General features: G+C 45.5%; 1 protein-coding gene across 1 annotated transcript; it reads left to right on the top strand.

The window, feature by feature from the left end:
* The first annotated feature begins 275 nt into the window (after window positions 1-275).
* On the top strand, window positions 276-19,906 carry CLEC4C (C-type lectin domain family 4 member C). The gene is made up of 6 exons (XM_037988328.2): window positions 276-444; window positions 1,034-1,126; window positions 6,270-6,380; window positions 10,008-10,153; window positions 16,387-16,502; window positions 18,082-19,906. The coding sequence occupies exons 1-6, from the start codon at window positions 414-416 to the stop codon at window positions 18,221-18,223; spliced, it is 639 nt and encodes a 212-aa protein (XP_037844256.2). The 5' UTR covers window positions 276-413; the 3' UTR covers window positions 18,224-19,906.
* Window positions 19,907-21,264: the final 1,358 nt, after the last annotated feature.

The following is a 21,264-nucleotide window of genomic DNA, read 5'->3' as shown; positions in this document are numbered from 1 at the left end:
CCTGTAGTCCCAGCTGCTCGGGAGGCTGAGGCAGGAGAATTGCTTGAACCCATAAAGCAGAGGTTGCAGTAAGCCGAGATTGCACCACTGCACTCCAGCCTGGGTGGCAGAGTGAGACCCTGTCTAAAAAAAAAATTAGACCTGCAGCCATGAACTGTTTTTGACGTATTTCTCAATTTCCTTGTTTGTGTTTCCTTATTTCTGAACATGATGTATGTTTTAAATTGAAAGCTTTAGCTCACTGCCGAAAGTCTCCTAAGTCACATCTCTTCCTTTGCAAGAGTAGGCGAAGAAGGATCTAAGGGCTTGGCTTGTTTGAAAGAAGCAGACCCCCAAAGTCACATGGTTAGGGAAAGTGATACAAGAGCTTCTGCACCTCCTGATAGAGGAAGTCCAAAGGGTGTGCACACACAATGGTGCCTGAAGAAGAGCCTCAAGACCGAGGTGAGCATTCATCTTCTCAGTTCTAGGGAAGGTAGTAACAGCAGGATAGAGTGGGAAACAGGCATTGAGGTGATAGGGGTGACTTTGGAAGAAGAAATAGACAGCTTTTCACACATAATAATAATTTCAGTGTGGAAATAGGTATGGACCCAAGATACTTGGATCAGGAAAAGATGAAAGAAAAAAAGAAAAACAACTCGGGCCTAGAAGGTCTTAAAGGAAAATGAATTTGGTCAGGCGTGCAAGCACATGCCTAAAGTCCCAGCGACTGAGGCAGGAGGACCACTTAAGCCTGAAAGTTTGAGGCCAAGGCTGTGCGATTCAAAGGTAAAGAGAGTAGGGAACTGGAAAGTACAGCTTACTCTGAATGAGTTTGGCCTGGATTTGTCTTGGGTTCCAGGGTACTAACTGGTCATTTGTTCTGTCATCTCTGTAATTTCTGTAATCTCTTCTTGCTTTCACATTTTTTGTGTCTTAATTAGTTTTGATCATAGCCTGATTTTGTTGTTCTAAGATTTTTGGGACTCTGGCTTCCTGGGTCTTCGGCAGTGGAGATTATGACTATGCATTTGTCTTGCTGATCTGACAGAGAAAGGAGTCTGGTGGTTCCAGTTGAAGGTCTGGTCTGTGGCAGTCGTATCCATCTTGCTCCTCTGTGTCTGTTTCACTGTGAATTCTGTGGGTAAGTTCTTGGCTGGAGTGCAGTCATCTCTTGGTCCTTTTCCTAGTCACATTCTATAGATTTCCTGAAGAAACAGGTTCCCCTTTCTAGACATAAAATGGCAACCCTAACCGAGAAGGCCACGTTTTTCATAAAATAAGTTATTACTATTATTCATTATTTTGGATAATTGTCTGTGCTTCTAGGTTTCTTTGCCTGGTTTTAGTTGCATTTTCCAAATGTGATCATAACTGTCTTGGTCAGCTTGGGCTGCCATAACAAAATACCATAGACTGGGCCAGGCATGGTAGCTCATGCCTATAATCCCAGCACTTCGGGAGGCCAAGACAAGCAGATCACCTGAGGTCAGGAGTTCAAGACCAGCTTGGACCATACGGTAAAACCCTGTCTCTACTAAAAATACAAAAATTAGCTGGGCATAGTGGCTCACGCCTGTAATCCCAGATACTTGGGAGGCTGAGATAGGAGACTCACTTGAACCCAGGAGGCAGAGGTTGCAGTGAGCTGAGATCACGCCATTGCACTCCAGCCTGGGTGACAGAGTGAGACTCTGTCTCAAAACAAAACAAAACAAAAACAAAAAAACAAACAGAAACAAAAAAACCCATAGACTGAGTGAGTTAAAAACCAGAAATTTATTTTCTGATGGTTCTGGAGGCTGGAAGTCTGACATGAGGATGCTAGGATGGTTGTGTCTGGTGAGGTCTCTCTTCCTGGCTTCCAGGTGATGCCCTCCTGCTGTGTCCTCACAAGATGGAGGGAGTGCCAGCTCTTCATGGTTTCTTCTTATAAGAGTGCTCATCTCATCATGAGAACCCCCCTCATCACCTCATCTAAACCTGATTTCCTCCCAAAGGCTCTATCTTCAAATACCACAAATTGGAGCTTAGGGCTTCCACATAGGAGCTTGGGGAGGACGCAATTCATTCTATAACAATAACTCCACTTTGATGGGAGTGCTGATGGTAGGTACCATCTAGTTGATCTGCTCCTTTGTTTTAAAAAAAAAGTCTGTCTTGGGAACGTAACTATTATTCTTTCTATGACACTGTAATTGTATTACTGTGGGGTTTTAATCTTCACGTGAGATTCTTCCCAATATGACAGGAAAAATTGTTCATATGGCCAGGCAGTGGCTCACACCTGTAATCCCAGCACTTTGGGAGGCTGAGGTGGGAGGAATGCTTGAGGACAGGAGTTCAAGACCAGCCTGGGCAACAGAGTGAGACCCTGTCTGTATAAAAAATAAAAAATATAACTTGGCTTGGTGGCATGTGCCTGTGGTCCCAGCTACTCAGGAGGTTGAGGCAGGAGGATTGCTTGAGCCCAGGAAATTGAGGCTGCAGTGAGCCACAGTCTTACCACTGTACTCCAACCTGGGTGACAGAGAGACCCTGTCTCAAAAGAAAAAAAAAAGTTTATACAGTGATACAATGGAAGAATAAACAAAGTAAACTATTATTTAATTACTACTCCCTTTGCCAAGTTTTATATTTTTGTGACACCTGAGAAATTTCCCAACTCTCTTGTTTACTATTTGGGTATCAACATGTGCTCTATTATCTAATATGATTAGAAACAGAAATGAAACATCTATGAGGAAGTTACTGAATACGATGACTTCCTATGTCAAGTAAAAATGTGTTGATGATACAGTCTTCAGTTTCTTTCTAGTTGTAAATACATCTCACAGTTTTCAATGTAACCCTAAGAAGCAGAATTATTACTAAGGTTAAACTTTGCTTTGCTTTTTGTAACAAAGGGCAAGAGACAAAAGGGCTTAAAGATGTGATATGGTGCGGATAGTTGTCCCTTCCAGGTCTAATGTTGAAAATTTGAAATTTGGAAGGGACAACTATCCCTTGAAATTTGAAATCCCCGATGTTGGAGGTGGGGCCTGGCAGGAGGTTTTGAGTCATGCAGGTGAAACCGTCATGAATGGCTTGGTGCCCTCCTCAGAGGAATGAGTGAGTTCTTGCTCTGAGTTTGGGTGAGATCTGCACCTCCCCCTCACTCTCTCTTGCACCCTCTCTTGCCATGTGATATGCCGGGTCCCGCTTTGCCTTCCACTATGACTGAAAGCTTCCTGAGGCCTCACCAGAAGGTGAGCAGATGCTGGCACCATGCTTACTGTACAGTCTGCAGAACTGTGAGCCGGTAAAATGTCTTTTCTTTATAAATTACCAAGTCTCAGGTATTCCTTTATAGCAATGCAAAAACGGACTAATACAAGATGGTTATTTAATTATTTGAGAGGAAAGAAGACATGCAAGAACTTACAGACATAAATTAAGAGAAAACAGAAGAGTTTGACTAGGTTTAGTCTCAAAATCAGAATGATAAAATACATTAATAAAGAATTAAATGAGGATAAGTGAAAAGTCAGATCTTGCTCTATGTGCATGCCAGTGAACAAAAGAGGCCATTTTTAGTGAAAGATGTCTAAATGTCTCCAAAAGGTTAGGTTTTACCTTATGTTTAATTTGACCCAAATGGTTTACTTATAGTTACAGCCATCAGAAAACTTTAGAAAAACCAAAAGACCTGTGGTATTTCAAGATTAATAGAATTAGATGCTGTTACCTAGTAATCAACAAATGCTTACTGAACACCTACCGTGAGCAGGCCACTTTTCTAGGTGCTGGGTATATAGCGTCAATACAATGAAATTCCTTCACTAGACTGTATGTTATAGTAGGGGAAGACCAAGATATATACACATGCAAACTTATAAACAAACAAGATAAATTAATATAAGAAAGGGTTAAGGACATATTTTTTTACTGGGCCTGCAGAGAAAGAAGCATGAGAAAAGAGCAGTATGGCTTGAAATGGGATGAGAGAGGCATTGCAGACTTTGTAAGAGCATAAGGCTATATTTTATTATTATTTATTATTTTTATTTTTATTTTTTGAGATGGAGTCTCGCTCTGTCACCCAGGCTGGAGTGCAGTGGCTCAATCTCAGCTCACTGCAAGCTCAGCCTCCCAGGTTCATGCCATTCTCTCGCCTCAGCCTCCGAGAAGCTGGGACTACAGGCACCCGCCACCACACCCAGCTACTTTTTTGTATTTTTAGTAGAGACGGGGTTTCATCATGTTAGCCAGGATGGTCTCGATCCCCTGACTTTGTGATCCGCCTGCCTCGGCCTCCCAAAGTGCTGGGATTACAAGTGTGAGCCACCACTCCTGGCCCATTATTTATTATTATTATTATTATTATTTTTTTGAGACAGAGTCTCGCTCTATCACCCAGGCTGGAGTGCACTGGCTCAATCTTGGCTCACTGCAAGCTCTGCCTCCCGGGTTCATGCTATTCTCCTGCCTCAGCCTCCCAAGTAGCTGGGACCACATGTGCCTGCCACCACACCCGGCTAATTTTTTGTATTTTTAGTAGAGATGGGGTTTCACCGTGTTAACCAGGATAGTCTCGATCTCCTGACCTCGTGATCCGCCCGCCTCAGTCTCCCAAAGTACTGGGATTGCAGGCATGAGCCACCATGCCTGGCCTATTATTACTAATTTTGAGATGGAGTCTCGTTCTGTTGCTAGGCTGGAATGCAGAGGCGTGATCTTGACTCACTGCAACCTTCGCCTCCCAGGTTCAAGCAATTCTCCTGCCTCAGCCTCCTGAGTAGCTGGGATTACAGGCATGCACCACCATGCCCAGCTAATTTTTGTATTTTTAGTAGAGACGGGGTTTCACCATGTCAGTCAGGCTGGTCTCGAACTGCTGACCTCGTGATCTGCCTGCCTTGGCCTCTGAAATTGCTGGGATTGCAAGGGTGAGCCACCGCACCCGGTCTTTTTTTTTTTTTTGAGACAAAGTCTCGCTCTGTTGCCTAGGCTGGAGTGCAATGGCACAGCCTCTGCTCACTGCAACCTCCACCTCCCAGGTTCAAGTGATTCTCCTGCCTCAGACTCCTGTAGCTGGGATTACAGGCATGTGCCACCATGCCCACCTAATTTTTATATTTTTAGTAGAGACAGGGTTTCACCATGTTGACCAGGCTGGTCTTGAACTCCTGACCTCAGGTGACCTGCCTGCCTTGGTCTCCCAAAGTACTGGGATTACAGGTGTGAACCACTATGTCCGGCCAGAAGGTTATTTTTTGTTTTGTTTTGTTTTGTTTTTTTGAGATGGAGTTTCACTCTTGTTGCCCAAGCTGGAGTGCAATGGCACGATCTTGGCTCACTGAAACCTGTGCCTTCCGAATTCAAGTGATTCTCCTGCCTCAGCCTCTTGAACAGCTGGGATTACAGGTGCCTGCCACCATGCCTGGCTAGTTGTTTTTTTTAAGATGGAGTCTTGCTCTGTCACCCAGGCTGGAGTGCAATGGTACGATCTCGGCTCTCTGCAACTTCGCCTCCTGGGTTCAAGCAATTCTCCTGCTTCAGCCTCCCAAGTAACTCAGATTACAGGTGCCCACCACCATATCCAGTTAATTTTTGTAGTTTTAGTAGACCATGTTGGTCAGGCTGGTCTCGAACTCCTGACCTCAAGTGATCCACCAGCCTCAGCCTCCCAAAGCACTGGGATTATAGGCGTGAGCCACTGCGCCTGGCCAGCTGGCTAATTTTATTTTTTATTTTTAAATATAAATAAAAATATATTTATATTTTTATATTTTTGGTGGAGATGGGGTTTCACCATGTTGGCCAGGCTGGTCTTGAACTCCTGACCTCAAGTGATTCTCCCACCTTGGCCTCCCAGAGTGCTGGGATTACAGGCGTGAGTCACTGTGCCTGGCCACAGCATAAGGTTGTATAGCACAACATAGCTCCACTTAAAAGAAAGAGAACTGCCAGGCGCAGTGGCTCACGCCTGTAATCCCAGCACTTTGGGAGGCCGAGGCGGGCAGATCACGAGGTCAGGAGATCGAGACTATCCTGGCTAACACGGTGAAACCCCGTCTCTAAGAAAAACACAAAAAAAATTAGCGGGGTGTGGTGGCGAGCGCCTGTAGTCCCAGCTACTCGGGAGGCTGAGGCAGGAGAATGGCGTGAACCCAGGAGGCAGAGCTTGCAATGAGCTGAGATCACACCACTGCACTCCAGCCTGGGCGACAGAACGAGACTCTGTCTCCAAAAAAAAAACAAACAAAAAAAATGAATGAGAACTAACTCTGCTTTCTCTTTCCCAGTGAGTCACAATCTTATGTATAGCAAAACTGTCAAGCGGCTGTCCAAGTTACAAGAGTATCAACAGTATTATCCAAGCCTGACCTGCGTCATGGAAGGAAAGGACATGGAAGGTACAACTCTGCAATGAGCAATAAGACTTCCCTTGCTATTAATCAAATTCCTAGTCTGATGGTTTATTATCTTCAGCACTAAAACTATCACCTGAGGCCTGGTTTTTCCTACTGCACTCTTTATCTACTTAGTGTCTTAAATAGACACCACAGGCCGGGCGCGGTGGCTCATGCCTGTAATCCCAGCACTTTGGGAGGGTGAGGTGGGTGGATCACCTAAGGTCGGGAGTTCGAAACTAGCCTGACCAACATGGAGAAACCCTGTCTCTACTAAAAATACAAAAAAATTAGCTGGGCGTGGCGGTGCATGCCTGTAATTCCAGGTACTCGGGAGGCTGAGGCAGGACAATCTCTTGGACCCAGGAGGTGGAGGTTGTGGTGAGCTGAGATCATGCCATTGCACTCCAGCCTGGGCAGCAAGAGTGAAACTGTCTCAAAAAAAAAAAAAAAGGCCAGGCGCAGTGGCTCACGCCTGTAATCCTAGCACTTTGGGAGGCTGAGGCAGGCGGATCACGAGGTCAGGAGATTGAGACCATCCTGGCTAACATGGTGAAACCCTGTCTGTACTAAAAATACAAAAAATTAGCTGGGCTTGGTTGCAGGCGTCTGTAGTCCCAGGTACTCGGGAGGCTGAGGCAGGAGAATGGCCTGAACCCGGGAAGTGGAGCTTGCAGTGAGCCGAGATCGTGCCACTGCACTCCAGCCTGGGCGACAAAGGGAGACTCCATCTCAAAAAAAAAAAAAAAAAAAAAAAAAAAACACCTCAAAATTCAAGTATCAAACAAGGGTCCTCAGAACTGTCTCACTTTCTCCTGCTCCCATCAATACTAAAGCTTAAAACTCAAGAATCATTCTTAGCAGTTTCTTTTTACTTATCATCTTCACCCCCACATCCAATTAATCACTAAGTTCAACAGTAAATATATCCCTCTCCCTATACAGTTCTGAATTAACTGAAAAATAAATATACACAGGATATAAATATATACAGTTCTGAACTAACTGAAAAATAAATATAAGAATAAAATTATGCCTGGCATGGTGGCTCACATCTGTAATCCCAGCACTTTGGGAGGCCAAGGCAGGCAGATCACCTGAGGTTGGGAGTTCCAGACCAGCCTGACCAACATGGAGAAACCCCGTCTCTACCAAAAATACAAAATTAGCTGGGCATTGTGGCACATGCTTGTAATCCCAGCTACTCGGGAGGCTGAGGCAGGAGAATTGCTTGAACCCGGGAGGTGGAGGTGAGCTGAGATTGTCTCATTGCACTCCAGCCTGGGCAACAAGAGTGAAACTCCATCTCAAAAAAAAATTACCCAGCTATGTTGACACGTGCCTGTAGCCCTAGCTACTTTGGAGGCTGAAGTGGGAGCATCAGTTGAGCTCAGGAGGTTGAGGCTGCAGTAATAAGCGATTACACTGCTGCACTCCAGCCTGGGTGACAAAGTGAGACCCTGTCTAAAAAAAGATAACAATAAATAAAAAATAAAATGATCAGCTTTATTGATGGTAAAACCGAATCATGAAATATGGCTTAGAGTGAGGCCAAACTGTTGCTCCCTAGTCCAGGCCTACTCACCTCCTGAGGGATAATTGGTTAGCTGTGTCCAGAATCAGGGACTGCCTACAGCCTGGTATGCCGAGCCAGAGAGAGACAAGTTCTACATCAGAAATGTTTCAATGGCCTTAATCCCTTTCCCGGAAGAAAACATGGACCCAAAGGGCATCAAACTGTTATTTCAAGAATGAAATCATTCTCTGCTTACAGGGAAAAACTGTGCGGGGTAAAAAGATGACAAGAGCTTGTTCCTCAAAACTACCATAGGAGGCCAGGCTCAGCGGCTCATGCCTGTAATTTCAGCACTTCAGGGCAGCTGAGGCCAGTGGATCACTTGATCCCAGGAGTTCTGGACCAGCCTGGGCAACAAAGCAAGACACTGTCTCTACAAATAATACAAAAAAAATTAGCTGGATTAATACAAAAAAAATTAGGTGGTGCACCCCTGTGGTCCCAGCTACTTGGGAGGCTGAGGTGGGAGGATCGCTTGAACCCAGGTCAAGGCTGCAGTGAGCCATGATTATGCACTCCAGCCTAGATGACAAAGCACGATCCTGTCTCTAAAAATAATTTTTAAATATTTATTTTGGTATAATGTATGCCAAAATATAAAGAAAAACATTTTGACATGCTCTACATTGTCACTGTTTGTTAGAGGGAATTTGTATAATCCGTTTTGTGCTGACAGTGGAAACTGGTGCTTCGAAGGAGAGACGGATCTTTTTCAGCACTTACTGCTCTTAAGTGTTTTGCATATATTATGTCACCTCAACCTCTCAATATTCTGAGTGAGAAACATTCCCATTTGCAAATGAAAAGAAAAATATTTAAGGCATAGAGTGGTTACACAATTTTCCCAAAATTACAGCACAGAAAATGAGATTGCAACCCAGATCTGTCTTATTCTAGACTCATTCTTTAAAATGAGAAGCTAAACTCTAAATGATATTTTTATCTACAATTATTAGTGGCAAATATAACATTGTCAAAGTTATTTTTGCTAAAGATGTAGACATGGTTCATATATGACCACCAATAAATGATGAGAACCTTAAGTTAAAGTATTTGTCTTAGTCGGGCGCGGTGGCTCACGCTTGTAATCCCAGCACTTTGGGTGGCCGAGGTGGGCGGATCACGAGGTCAGGAGATTGAGACCATCTTGGCTAACAGGTGAAACCCCGTCTCTACTAAAAAATGCAAAAAAATTAGCCGGGCGTGGTGGCGGGCGCCTGTAGTCCCAGCAACTCAGGTGGCTGTGGCTGAACCCTGGAGGCGGAGCTTGCAGTGAGCGGAGAGCGTGCCACTGCACTCCAGCCTGGGTGACAGAGCGAGACACCGTCTCAAAAAAAAAACAACAAAAACCTGTTGCCAAGGCTGGAGAGCAGTGGCGCGCTCTCCGCTCACTGCAAGCTCCGCCCCCCGGGTTAACGCCATTCCCCTGCCTCAGCTTCCCAAGTTGCTGGGACTACAGGCGCCCGCCACCACACCCGGCTATTTTTTTGCATTTTTAGTAGAGACGGGGTTTCACCATGTTAGCCACGATGGTCTCTATCTCCTGACCTTGTGATCTGCCCACGTTGGCCTCCCAAAGTTCTGGGATTACAGGTGTGAGCCACTGCGCCCGGCAAGTATTTGTCATTAAAATAATTTTTGTGGCTTTAAAGCCGGGCCTGGAAAACTAAGGCATGGGCCAAACTCAACCAGCTGCCTACTTTTGTAAATGACATTTTATTGCCATATTCTTTTGTTTGTTTGTTTTTGGTAACATATTGCCAGTGGTTGCTTTCATACTGCAGTAGCAGAGTTGAGTAGTTGCAACAGAGACCGTAGGGCCCCCAAATCCTAAGATATTTACTATCTGGCCCTTTGCAGGAAGTTTGCTGGTCCCAATATAGAGTGAAATGTTCTAGAGATTAGTAAATACAGCAGTAAATGAGTTCAGCTTTGGAAAATCCATGGAGATCCATAGATGAAAACTAATTAAACCTTAGCGAGCTAAGCTTATAACTTTATGTGAGGAGAATTCTCTGTTAATATTTTTTCTTCTTCTATACTCCTTTGGGAAGATTGGAGCTGCTGCCCAACCCCTTGGACGTCATTTCAGTCTAGTTGCTACTTTATTTCTACCATGATGCAGTCTTGGACTAATAGTCAAAATAACTGTTCTGTGATGGGGGCTGATCTGGTGGTGATCAACACCAAGGAAGAGCAGGTATGTTCTAACAGGCAGCTAATCTGTTTCCTTTCTTAACTGATAGTCTTTTTTTCTTTTTTTGATACGGAGTCTCGCTCTGTTGCCCAGGCTGGAGTGCAGCACGATTGCAGCTCTCTACAACCTCCATCTCCCGGGTTCAACTAACTCTCCTGCCTCAGCCTCCCGAGTAACTGGGACTACAGTAACCTGCCACCATGCCCAGCTAATTTTTTGTATTTTTAGTAGAGATGGGGTTTCACCGTGTTAGTCAGGGTGGTCTTGATCTCCTGACCTCGTGATCCACCCACCTCGGCCTCCCAAAGTACTGGGATTACAGGCGTGAGCTACCGTGCCCGGCCCTCCCACTTCACTAATCTTTTTCAACTATGTCTAATCCTGCTATTAAAACCATATATTAACATCTAAATTCAGTTATTGTATTTTTCAAATCTAGAATTTATCTTGCTTCTCTTTCAAATATGCTGACAAACTTTATAATGTTCAATGCCTAAGCTTTTTTTTTGTTGTTGCTGGTTTTTTTTTTTTTTTTTTTTTTTTTTTTTTTTTTTTTTTTTGAGACGGAGTCTCGCTCTGTCACCCAGGCTGGAGTGCAGTGGCCGGATCTCAGCTCACTGCAAGCTCCGCCTCCCGGCTTTACGCCATTCTCCTGCCTCAGCCTCCCGAGTAGCTGGGACTACAGGCGCCGCCACCTCGCCCGGCTAGTTTTTTGTATTTTTAGTAGAGACGGGGTTTCACCGTATTAGCCAGGATGGTCTCGATCTCCTGACCTCGTGATCCGCCCGTCTCAGCCTCCCAAAGTGCTGGGATTACAGGCTTGAGCCACCGCGCCCGGCCTTTTTTTTTTTTTTTTTGAGATGGACTCTTGCTCTGTCACCAGGCTGGGGTGCAGTGGCTCAATCTCGGCTCACTGCAACCTCCACCTCCAGGGTTCAAGCGACTCTCCTGCCTCAGCCTCCCGAGTAGCTGGGATTACAGGCGACCACCACCATGCCCAGCTAATTTTTGTATTTTTAGTAGAGATGGGGTTTCACCATATTGGCCAGGCTGTTCTCGAACTCCTGACCTCGTGATCCACCCGCCATGGCCTCCCAAAGTGCTGGGATTACAGGCGTGAGCCATGGTGCCCGGCCAGTTTTTTTTTTTTCCTTTGAGACAGAGTCTTGTTCTATCACACAGGCTGGAAGGCTGGAGTGCAGTGGTGAGATCTCTGCTCACTGCAATCTCCACTTCCTGGGTTCAAGCGATTCTCCTGTCTCAGCCTCCCGAATTGCTGGGATTACAGGTGCCCGCAACCATGCCCAGCTAATTTTTGTATTTTTAGTAGAGATGAGATTTTGCCATGTTGGCCAGGCTGTTCTCGAACTCCTTACCTCAGGTGATCCACCTGCTTTGGCCTCCCAAAGTGCTGGGATTACAGGCATGAGCCACTGTGCCCAGATCTTCTTTTTTTATTTTTTTTGAGACAAAGTCTCTTTCTGTCACCCCAGAGTGGAGTGCAGTGGCGCAATCTCAACTCACTGCCACCTCTGTCTTCTGGGTTCAAGTGATTCTTTGACTCAGCCTCCTGAGCTGCTGGGATTACAGGTGCATGCCACCACTCCTGGCTAATTTTTGTATTTTTAGTAAAGATGGGGTTACACCATGTTGTCCAGGCTAGTCTCGAACTCCAGGCCTCAAGTGATCCACCTGCCTTGGTCTCCCAAAGTGCTGGGATTATAGGCCTGAGACACCATGTCTGGCCTATAGTATGTTTCAAATTATCCTTGTGTGGTGGATGTTGTACTTGAAAAATTATTTATAAAAATAATTGGAGGCCAGGTACGGTGGCTCATGCTTGTGATTCTAGCACTTTGGGAGGCTGAGGCGGGTGGATCACCTGAGGTCAGGAGTTTGAGACCAGCCTGGCCAACATGGCGAAACCCCCTCTCTACTAAAAATACAAAGATTAGCTGGGCATGGTGGCGCATGCCTGTAATCCCAGCTACTCAGGAGGCTGAGGCAGGAGAATCGCTTGAACCCAGGGGGTGGAGGTTGCCGTGAGCCGAAATCATGCCACTTCACTCCAGCCTGGGCGAAAAAGCAAAACTCTGTCTCAAAAACAACAACAACAACAACAACAAAAATTGGAAGCCTAAGATATTATTCACTTCCAAAGAGTATTTTCTTTCTTTTTTTTTTTTTTTTGAGACGGAGTCTCGCTCTGTCGCCCAGGCTGGAGTGCAGTGGCCGGATCTCAGCTCACTGCAAGCTCCGCCTCCCGGGTTCACACCATTCTCCTGCCTCAGCCTCCCGAGTAGCTGGGACTACAGGCGCCCGCCACCTCGCCTGGCTAGTTTTTTGTATTTTTTAGTAGAGATGGGGTTTCACTGTGTTAGCCAGGATGGTCTTGATCTCCTGACCTCGTGATCCGCCCGTCTCGGCCTCCCAAAGTGCTGGGATTACAGGCTTGAGCCACCGTGCCCGGCCCCAAAGAGTATTTTCATTTGCTTTTTGCCACATGCCTTGGCACAAGTCCTACAGTACATTATGGCAATTTCAGGGCCTGAAATTTCTGCAATATCCAAATGATTCAAAGCCAGATCATAATCTATATGAGGTCTGATTTACTGCCTATTTACCCTTACCTCTTTCTTGGCTCTGGACTCTAATTTTTGCCTAACCCTACAAAGTTTTCAAAAGTGCTGTTCATCCTGTCTCCCCAGCCATGTTGTAAACTTTTATTTGTTTTGACTTCTTATGCCACACTTAGCACAGAGTCTGAGCAGACAATAGACTGCTTAAATGTTCAATGAAAGAATGAATAGATAAATTGATATGGTGGAGAGGGAAGGAAGTACACAAACCGCTAACAATGTCTCATATACGTTCATGTACATTCAAAATAATCTGAAAACCTATGTTAAAATATATTTTCTTATTTGTACAACATTATTTGAGGCCTGGCGAGGTGGCTCATGTCTGTAGTCCCAGATACTCAGGTGATTAAGGCAGGAGAATTGCTTGAATCTGGAAGGCAGAGGTTGCAGTGACCCGAGATCGTGCCACTGCACTCCAGCCTGGGTGACAGAGTAAGATTCTGTCAAAAAAAGAAAAAAAAAAGTGACCTGAAGCATTTGGAGTGTGCATGCAAAGTTGTTTTTTATTTTTGGGCAGGGGGTGGGTTTGCATTTTTTGGACACAGAGTCTCATTCTGTCGCCCATGCTGGAGTGCAATGGCATGAGCTCAGCTCACTGCAGCTTCTACTTCCCAGGTTCGGGTGATTCTCATGCCTCAGCCACTCGAGTAGTTGGGATTATAGACATGCACCGCTACGCCTGGCTAACTTTTGTATTTTTAGTAGTGACAGTGTTTTACCATGTTGTCCAGGCTGGTCTCGAACTCCTGGCCTCAAGTGATCCACCTGCCTCAGCCTCCCAAAGTGCTGGGATTATAGGTGTGAGCCACCGTGCCCAGACCAGAGTTATTATTATTATTATTATTATTATTATTTTTCTTTTGAGACGGAGTCTTTATCGCCCAGGCTGGAGTGCAGTGGCGCAGTCTTGGCTCTCTGCAACCCCCGCCTCCTGGATGCAAGTGACTCTCCTGCGACAGCCTCCCAAGTAGCTGGGATTATAGGCGCCCACCACCTCGTCTGGCTAATTTTTGTATTTTTAGTAGACACTGGATTTCCCCATGGTCTCAAACTCCTGAGTTTAGGTGATCCACCTGCCTCGGCCTCCCAAAGTGCTGGGATTACAGGTGTGAGCCACCGCACCTGGCCTAATTATTTTTTGGTAGAGATGAAGTCTCACTATATTGCCCAGGCTGGTCTCAAACTTCTGGCCTCAGCAATCTTCCCACCTTAGCCTTCCAAAGTGCTGGGATTACAGGCATCAACCACCACAACACAAAACTTTTAAATTTTTAAACTTTAGCATCCTGATGTTGCGGGGAATGTGCTATTCAGCCCTTCTACTGCCTTTTCTGCATCAGCAAACTTTCCCTAGAGAGGAAGGGGCCATGATTTCCAGGCACATCTTCCTTGCTTTTCATTCTCTCTGGCTTCTTGACCTGGTAATTTTTACTATTTTGTGACCTTTTGAGACATTAAAGGTTTTCATGTTTCATCCAGCTTATGGAGTTGATTTTGCCAAGAAGTTTGGTCCAAATTACTTAGTCCACCATTATTGAACGTAAAGTAGAAGTCCCACTACATTCAGTGTTGATATCAGCATTGTTATCGACCATTTATATAACATGCAGTTATATAGAAATACTTAGAAACAATTAATTGCCTCACAGAGAAGAAATACTATGAGGACTTGCAAAAAAAATTAAATTGCAAGAAGCTGACAATCAAGAATTGATAGGGGGCTGGGTTCGGTGCCTCACGTCTGTAATCCCAGTACTTTGGGAGGCCAAGCCTGGTGGATCACATGAGGCCAAGACAAGCCTGGCCAACATGACAAAACCCTGCCTCTACTAAAAATACAAAGATCAGCCAGGTGTGGTGGTGGGCACCTGTAATCCCAGCCACTCGGGGGACTGAGGCATGAGAACCTAGGAGGTGGAGGTTGTAGTGAACTGAGATTGCATCACTGCACTTCAATGTGGGCAACAGAATGAGACTCTGTCTCAAAAATTAAAATAAAAATACCCTTTCCTGGCTGGGTGTGGTGGATCAAGCCTGTAATCCCAGCAGTTTGGGAGGCCAAGGCAGGAGGGTGGCTTTAGCCCGGGAGTTCGAGACCAGCCTGGGCAACATGGCCGAAACCCCGTCTCTACTAAAAATACAAAACTTAGTGGGGCATGGTGGTGGATGCCTGTAATCCCAGCTACAGGAAGCTGAGGTAGGAGGATTGCTTGAGCCTGAAAGGTTGAGGCTGCAGTGAGCTGAGATCACGTCACTTCACTCCAGCCTGGGTGACAGTAAGACCTTGTCTCAAATAAATAAATAAATAAATAGGGGGTGGGGGCAGAGAGAAACCTAAAGATATACTACTTCAACTCCCTTTACAAGAAGACTATATTAGGAGCAAGGGAGAAATTTCCTCACAATATGCAGAGCCTTGAAGAATGCCGTCACTTAGCAAAGAAATAGGAAAGCAAGTGTGACATGAGGATTTATGATGGCCACGGCTAGAGCATGCTCCTGTACGTGCCAAACATCATGCCCACAAGTGATGTCTTTGATCCAGCCCTGCTCAGCCAGAGGCCTCTGCTCCTGGGCAGGGGCCCTTTGTGGCTACTCCTGGGTCATCTCCTTTTCTTCTTTTCTTCCTATGGCCATAAGAACTCTGTTCAACTTGAGTCCCCGCTAAAGGCTATTTAAGAATTAAAGAAAGAGGAAAGAAATATGAAAGGCGGCTTGCCAGTCAAGACAGGTTTATTTTAAAGAAAATAAACCTGAGAGGAGCCTCTGACTGAGTTAGGTCAGGGGCACATTCTCTTACAGACTAAGAGTTTTTTTGTTTTTTTATCTGAGGCAGAGTCTCACTCTGTCGCCCAGGCTGGAGAGCAGTGACGAGATCTCGGCTCACTGCAAGCTCCGCCTCCCGGGTTCACGCCATTCTCCTGCCTCAGCCTCCCGAGTAGCTGGGACTACAGGCGCCCGCCACCACGCAATTTTTTTGTTTGTTTGTTTTGTTTTTTTAAGCAGAGACAGTGTTTCGCAGTGTTAGCCAAGATGGTCTACATCTCCTGACCTCCTGATGTAGGCCGCCCGCCTAGGCCTCCCAAAGTGCTGGGATTACACGCATGAGCCACTGTGCCCGGCCCAGACAAAGAGTTTTTAAGGATTCGGGGTGGGAGAGTTTATCAGAGGCTTGGGGGACTGCTTCTGTGTCTCTTTGTTGCGCTTATCTGGGAGGGAGAGTCGTGTGTCTGTTCCCATACATCTTTCTGCAGCTGCAGGCATATCCCCCCAGTCTGCTTTTAGCTTTCCTATCTTAGTGCACCTGAAGGGAAAGGAATGTGCTTATTAAGGCCCACTGTTTTATTGGGACCCATTGTATGAGGGTGAAGCTTGGCAGTTACCCAAGAGACTTTCCCCCCACCTCCCTCTGTGCCTGAGCTGTCTTATCTGTTTTACTGTCTGCTCTTTCTGTCTGCTTGTGGTCAGAAGGGAAGTGATTTCCTTGAAATGCATGAGGCAAGAAAGGGAGCTGGAACTTAAAATGGCGGTGTTTGTCCGAGATGAGGGTGCTCCTGCTCTATCAACTATGACTCTTCCGTTTTCTTCCCTCAGGATTTCATCACTCAGAATCTGAAAATAAATTCTGCTTATTTTCTGGGGCTGTCAGATCCAAAGGGTTGGCGACATTGGCAATGGGTTGACCAGACACCATACGATAAAAATGTCACGTGAGTATAGAACTAGGTCTATTTGACATCAAGGGTTGTGCTTTTTTTTTTTTTTTTTTTTTTTTAAGACAAGACTCTCACTCCATCACCCAGGCCAGAGTGCAGTGATGTGATTGGTTCACTGCAACCTCTGCCTCCCAGGTTCAAGTGATTCTCCTGCCTCAGCCTCCTGAGTAGCTGGGATTCCAGGCATGTGGCACCACGCCCGGCTAATTTTTGTAATTTTGGCAGAGATGGATTTCACCATATCGGCCAGGCTGGTCTTGAACTCCTGACCTCAAGTGATCCGCCTGCCTTGGCCTCCCAGAGTGCTCAGATGATAGGCGTGAGCCACCATGCCTGGCCATTTATGATTTCTTTACAAATTTTAAAGCACTTTAGTACAGATTACCACTTTTGACATTTATATCAATTATGTCAAATACGTAGGGACATTGTTCTAGTTCCCATTTTTTTAGACAGAAGAACTGAGAATCAGGGAAATTAAATTACTTGCACTAAATAACAGAGACTAAATAGCAGATCCAGGGAATTTCCCTAGTTCCTCAGACTCCAAAAGCAGTGCATAGAACCTGATTAATACTTGGGACTAGGGAAAAAAATCTTGGCATCATTTAACTCTGTGAGTTGGAAGTTCTATGGCAATTGGACATAGGGATGGCCAAAATGAAGGAATCCTCTGGGATATCTGCCGGGGGGTGTTCAATGTATGCCGAGTTGATTAAGATGGCAGGCCACTAGGTCATGTGGGAACAGTTTTCAGGGGAAATACCAGAGATATAGGTGGAGAGGAAACTGCCTGAACATGAGGTTTTACAAAACGTGGCAGCAGAAGTGGGAAGGTGGTTTGGGTATACATGACCTTGACTTTCACACTGTTTAACGCTAGCTCTCTCCCAGTCTCTTTTTTTTTTTTTTTTTTTGACAAGGAGTCTCACGCTGTCACCCAGGCTGGAGTGCAGTGGCCGGATCTCAGCTCACTGTGACCTCCGCCTCTCGGGTTCACGCCATTCTCCTGCCTCAGCCTCCCGAGTAGCTGGGACTACAGGCGCCCGCCACTTCGCCCAGCTAGTTTTTTGTATTTTTTAGTAGAGACGGGGTTTCACTGTGTTAGCCAGGATGGTCTCAATCTCCTGACCTCGTGATCCGCCTGTCTTGACCTCCCAAAGTACTGGGATTACAGGCTTGAGCCACCGCACCCGGGCAGCCAGCCTCTAACTTTTTCCAAAACACTGTTTCTTGTTTTTTGAGATGGAGTTTCACTCTCGTCACCCAGGATGGAGTGCAATGGCACGATCTCGGCTCACCGCAACCTCTGCCTCCCGGGTTCAAGCGATTCTCCTGCCTCAGCCTCCCTAGTAGCTGGGATTACAGGCACGTGCCACCACGCCTAGTTAATTTTTTTGTACTTTTAGTAGAGATGGGGTTTCTCCATATTGGTCAGGCTGGTCTCGAACTCCTGACCTCAGGTGATCCACCCGCCTCGGCCTCCCAAAATGCTGGGATTACAGGCATGAACCACCGTGCCCAGCCCCAAAACACTGTTTCAAAACACCACTGTCCTTTATCTGCCTTTCAGATTCTGGCACTCAGGTGAACCCAATAACCCTGATGAGCGTTGTGCGGTAATAAATTTCCGTTCAGAAGAATGGGGCTGGAACGACGTTCACTGTCATGTACCTCAGAAGTCAATTTGCAAGATGAAGAAGATCTACATATAAATGAAATATTCTCCATGGAAATGTGTTTTGTTGGCATCCACCATTGTAGAAAGCTAACTTGAATTTTTAAATTTCTGTGTAAGTTTTGTACAAGGAATGCCCCTAAAATTTTTCAGTAGGCTGTCACCTATTACACTTATGATATAATCCATTCACACATTCATTTACTCATTGATTCATTCATACAATTAGTGTTTAGTGAACATTTTTCTATGTGCCAGAGACTACTGGAGAATGCTTTTGCAGAAAAACAGAGGGAGCATGAGCATCTGCTCTTATTTTCTGACAGCTGAGGGATGAGGTGCCTGTTATGGGCTGAACTGTATTGCCTCAAATTCATGTGGAAGCCATAACCTACAGTACTTCAGAATGGGAGTCTATTTGGAGATAGAACCTTATCAGAGGAAATTAAGTTGAAATGAGGACATTAGGAGCCTTAATTCAATCTGACTGATGTCCTGTGAGGAAATTCAGGCAGGTAATGTGGCTCATGCCTGTAATCCCAGCACTTTGGGAGGCTGAGGTTGGGTGGATCACGAGGTCAGGAGTTCAAGACCAGCCTGGCCAACATGGTGGAACTCCATCTCTACTAAAAAATACAAAAATTAGCCAGGCATGGTAGCAGGCGCCTGTAATCCCAGCTACTTGGGAGGCTGAGGCAGGAGAATCACTTGAACCTGGGAGGTGGAGGTTGCAGTGAGCGGAGATCATGCCATTGCACTCCAGCCTGGGAAACAAAAGCAAAACTCCATCTCAAAAAAGAAAAAAAAAAACTTAGGTGTGGTGGCACGTGCTTATAGTCCCACCTACTTGGGAGGCTGAGGTGGGAGGATCGCTTGAACCTAGGAGTTTGAGGTTGCAGTGAGCTATGATCATGCCACTGTGCTCCAGCCTGGGTGACAGAATAAGACCTTGTCTCAAAAAAAAATTAAAGAAAGAAGTAAAAGAAGAGGATATTTGAACACACCCCAAGACACCAGGGGTGTACGTACACAGTGGGCCGACCATGTGAAGACACAGCAAGAGTGTGGCCATCTGCAAACCAAAGAGAGAGTCCTCAGAGGATACCAACCCTGCTGGCACCTGGATATTGGACTTCCAGCCTCCACAATTGAGAGGAAATAAGTATTTGCTGTTTAAGTAACCCAGTCTGTGCTATTTTATTACAGCCCTAGCAAGCCAGTCATGCAGTACTGATGTCAGCATTTCATGTACTTTCTGTGTTTGGTCAAAAGGTTTTCCATTTTGCTCTGATTTATTAATTTTAGCTGAAAGCAGAGTATGCAGCAAGGTACACAAGAAAACAAGATATCCAAAGAAGGCAGTGTTCTTGCTTAGGTCCGGTAAATTACTTGGGCTTCTTAATATTTGTTCAGTCTTGGGCTGGCATCTCATCTCAAGGTGCACAGAGAGGGGGATTAGAGATGATTATTCTCCTGGTTAGCTGGCATACAGAATTATCTTCCTTGTCCTCAGATATCCCAATAAGTTTTTCTTTGGTTCAAAGTTTCTATGTATGGATTGCCACCTCAAATGTTCTCTAATTTGTTCTTATTCTTCTTTTTACTAAGGTTCCTACAGGTCACTTTATTTCTAGTGTAGTAAAAATACATCATATTTACATCAGAGTAATTCATTGCCCTGGTATAGTGATTAGAATTACAATAAAGCTGGTTCCATCCATGGCTACTTTTGTAGATTTTCCCAGTGTGACTTCCAACTTCCTGAGATTGTGCCCTGATCATCCTGATGCAACAGAATCATTTCATTTTTTCAGCCACTGATTTCTTCACTCTTTAGGATGGGCTATTTTGAAAGATCTGACCTTGGCCGGGTACGGTGGCTCACGCTTGTAATCCCAGCACTTTGGGAGGCTGAGGCGGGCAAACCACTTGAGGTCAGGAGTTCAGAACCAGCCTGGCCAACACAGTGAAACCCCCTCTCTACTAAAAATACAAAAAAATTAGCCAGGCATGGTGACGGGCTCCTGTAATCCCAGCTACTCAGGAGGCTGAAGCGGGAGAATCACTTGAACCTGGGAGGCAGAGGTTGCAGTGAGCTGAGATCACGCCACTGCTCTCCAGCCCAGGCAACAAAGCGAAATCCATCTCAAAAAAACAAAAAACAAAAAAAACAAAACAAACAAACAAACAAAAAACCAGAAAGATCTGACCTCACCCTACTGTATGTAGAATTTATCAGTTTAACTCTTAGAGATCAACTTAACCAGTTCCTCTCATTTGCCCATCCATATGAGTAGTTTTAAGCCTTGCTTGCAGAATATAATCACAATCCTAGAGAGCTTTTTAAAAAATGCCTCACCCCAGACATCCCCATGTTTAAGTTTCTGGGATTGAGAACCTCTGATCTACAATTGCTGTTGTGCAATATCATTTCATACACAAGCTCAGCACTATGAGGTGGACACCTCCCGAGCAGATGGGAAAATTACATTTGATAGCCACATTAGTTTCCTGTTCCTGCTGTAACAAATCAACGCAAAATGGCTTAGAACAACACAAATTATTTTTTTTCTTTGAGACAGGAACTCACTCTGTCACCCAGGCTGCAGTGTAGTGGCACGATCTTGGCTCACTGCAACCTCAGCCTCCCAAGTAGCTGGGACTGGCATGCACCAACATGCCCAGCTAACTTTTTTGTATTTTTTGCAGAGATGGGGTTTCGCCATGTTGCCCAAGCTGGTCTCGAACTCCTGGGCTCAAGCCATCTACCTGCCTCCGCCCCCCAAAGTGCTGGGATTACAGTGTGAGCTACTGTGCCTGGCCACAAGTTAATTTGTTTATAGTTCTGGAGGTCAGAAGTCCAAAACGAGACCCAGTGCTCTGAAGTCGGGGAGGCAGCAGGGCTAGTTCCTTCTGCAGGCAGTGAGAAAAATCTGCTTGCTTGATTTTTCCAGCTTCTGGTGGCCACCTGTATTCCTTGGCTTGTGGTCACTTCCTCTGCCTTCAAAGAGCGCCTCTCCAGTCTCTGCCTCTTTCATCACACTGTCTTCTCCTCTAACTCTGACTTCTCCTGTGTCC

This window comes from Chlorocebus sabaeus, chromosome 11, assembly GCF_047675955.1.
Source record: "Chlorocebus sabaeus isolate Y175 chromosome 11, mChlSab1.0.hap1, whole genome shotgun sequence".
NCBI classification, from domain to species: Eukaryota; Metazoa; Chordata; class Mammalia; order Primates; family Cercopithecidae; genus Chlorocebus; species Chlorocebus sabaeus.
The sequence above is the reverse complement of the archived record's forward strand: the minus strand, read 5'-3'. Positions and strand labels throughout refer to the sequence as shown.

Coding starts and splice junctions, on each gene's coding strand:
- CLEC4C (XM_037988328.2), top strand. CDS start 414: ATGGTGCCTGAAGAAGAGCCTCAAGACCGAG. Junction 1,127..6,269: donor TTTCACTGTGAATTCTGTGG/GTAAGTTCTTGG, acceptor TCTCTTTCCCAG/TGAGTCACAATCTTATGTAT. Junction 6,381..10,007: donor GGAAGGAAAGGACATGGAAG/GTACAACTCTGC, acceptor TCCTTTGGGAAG/ATTGGAGCTGCTGCCCAACC.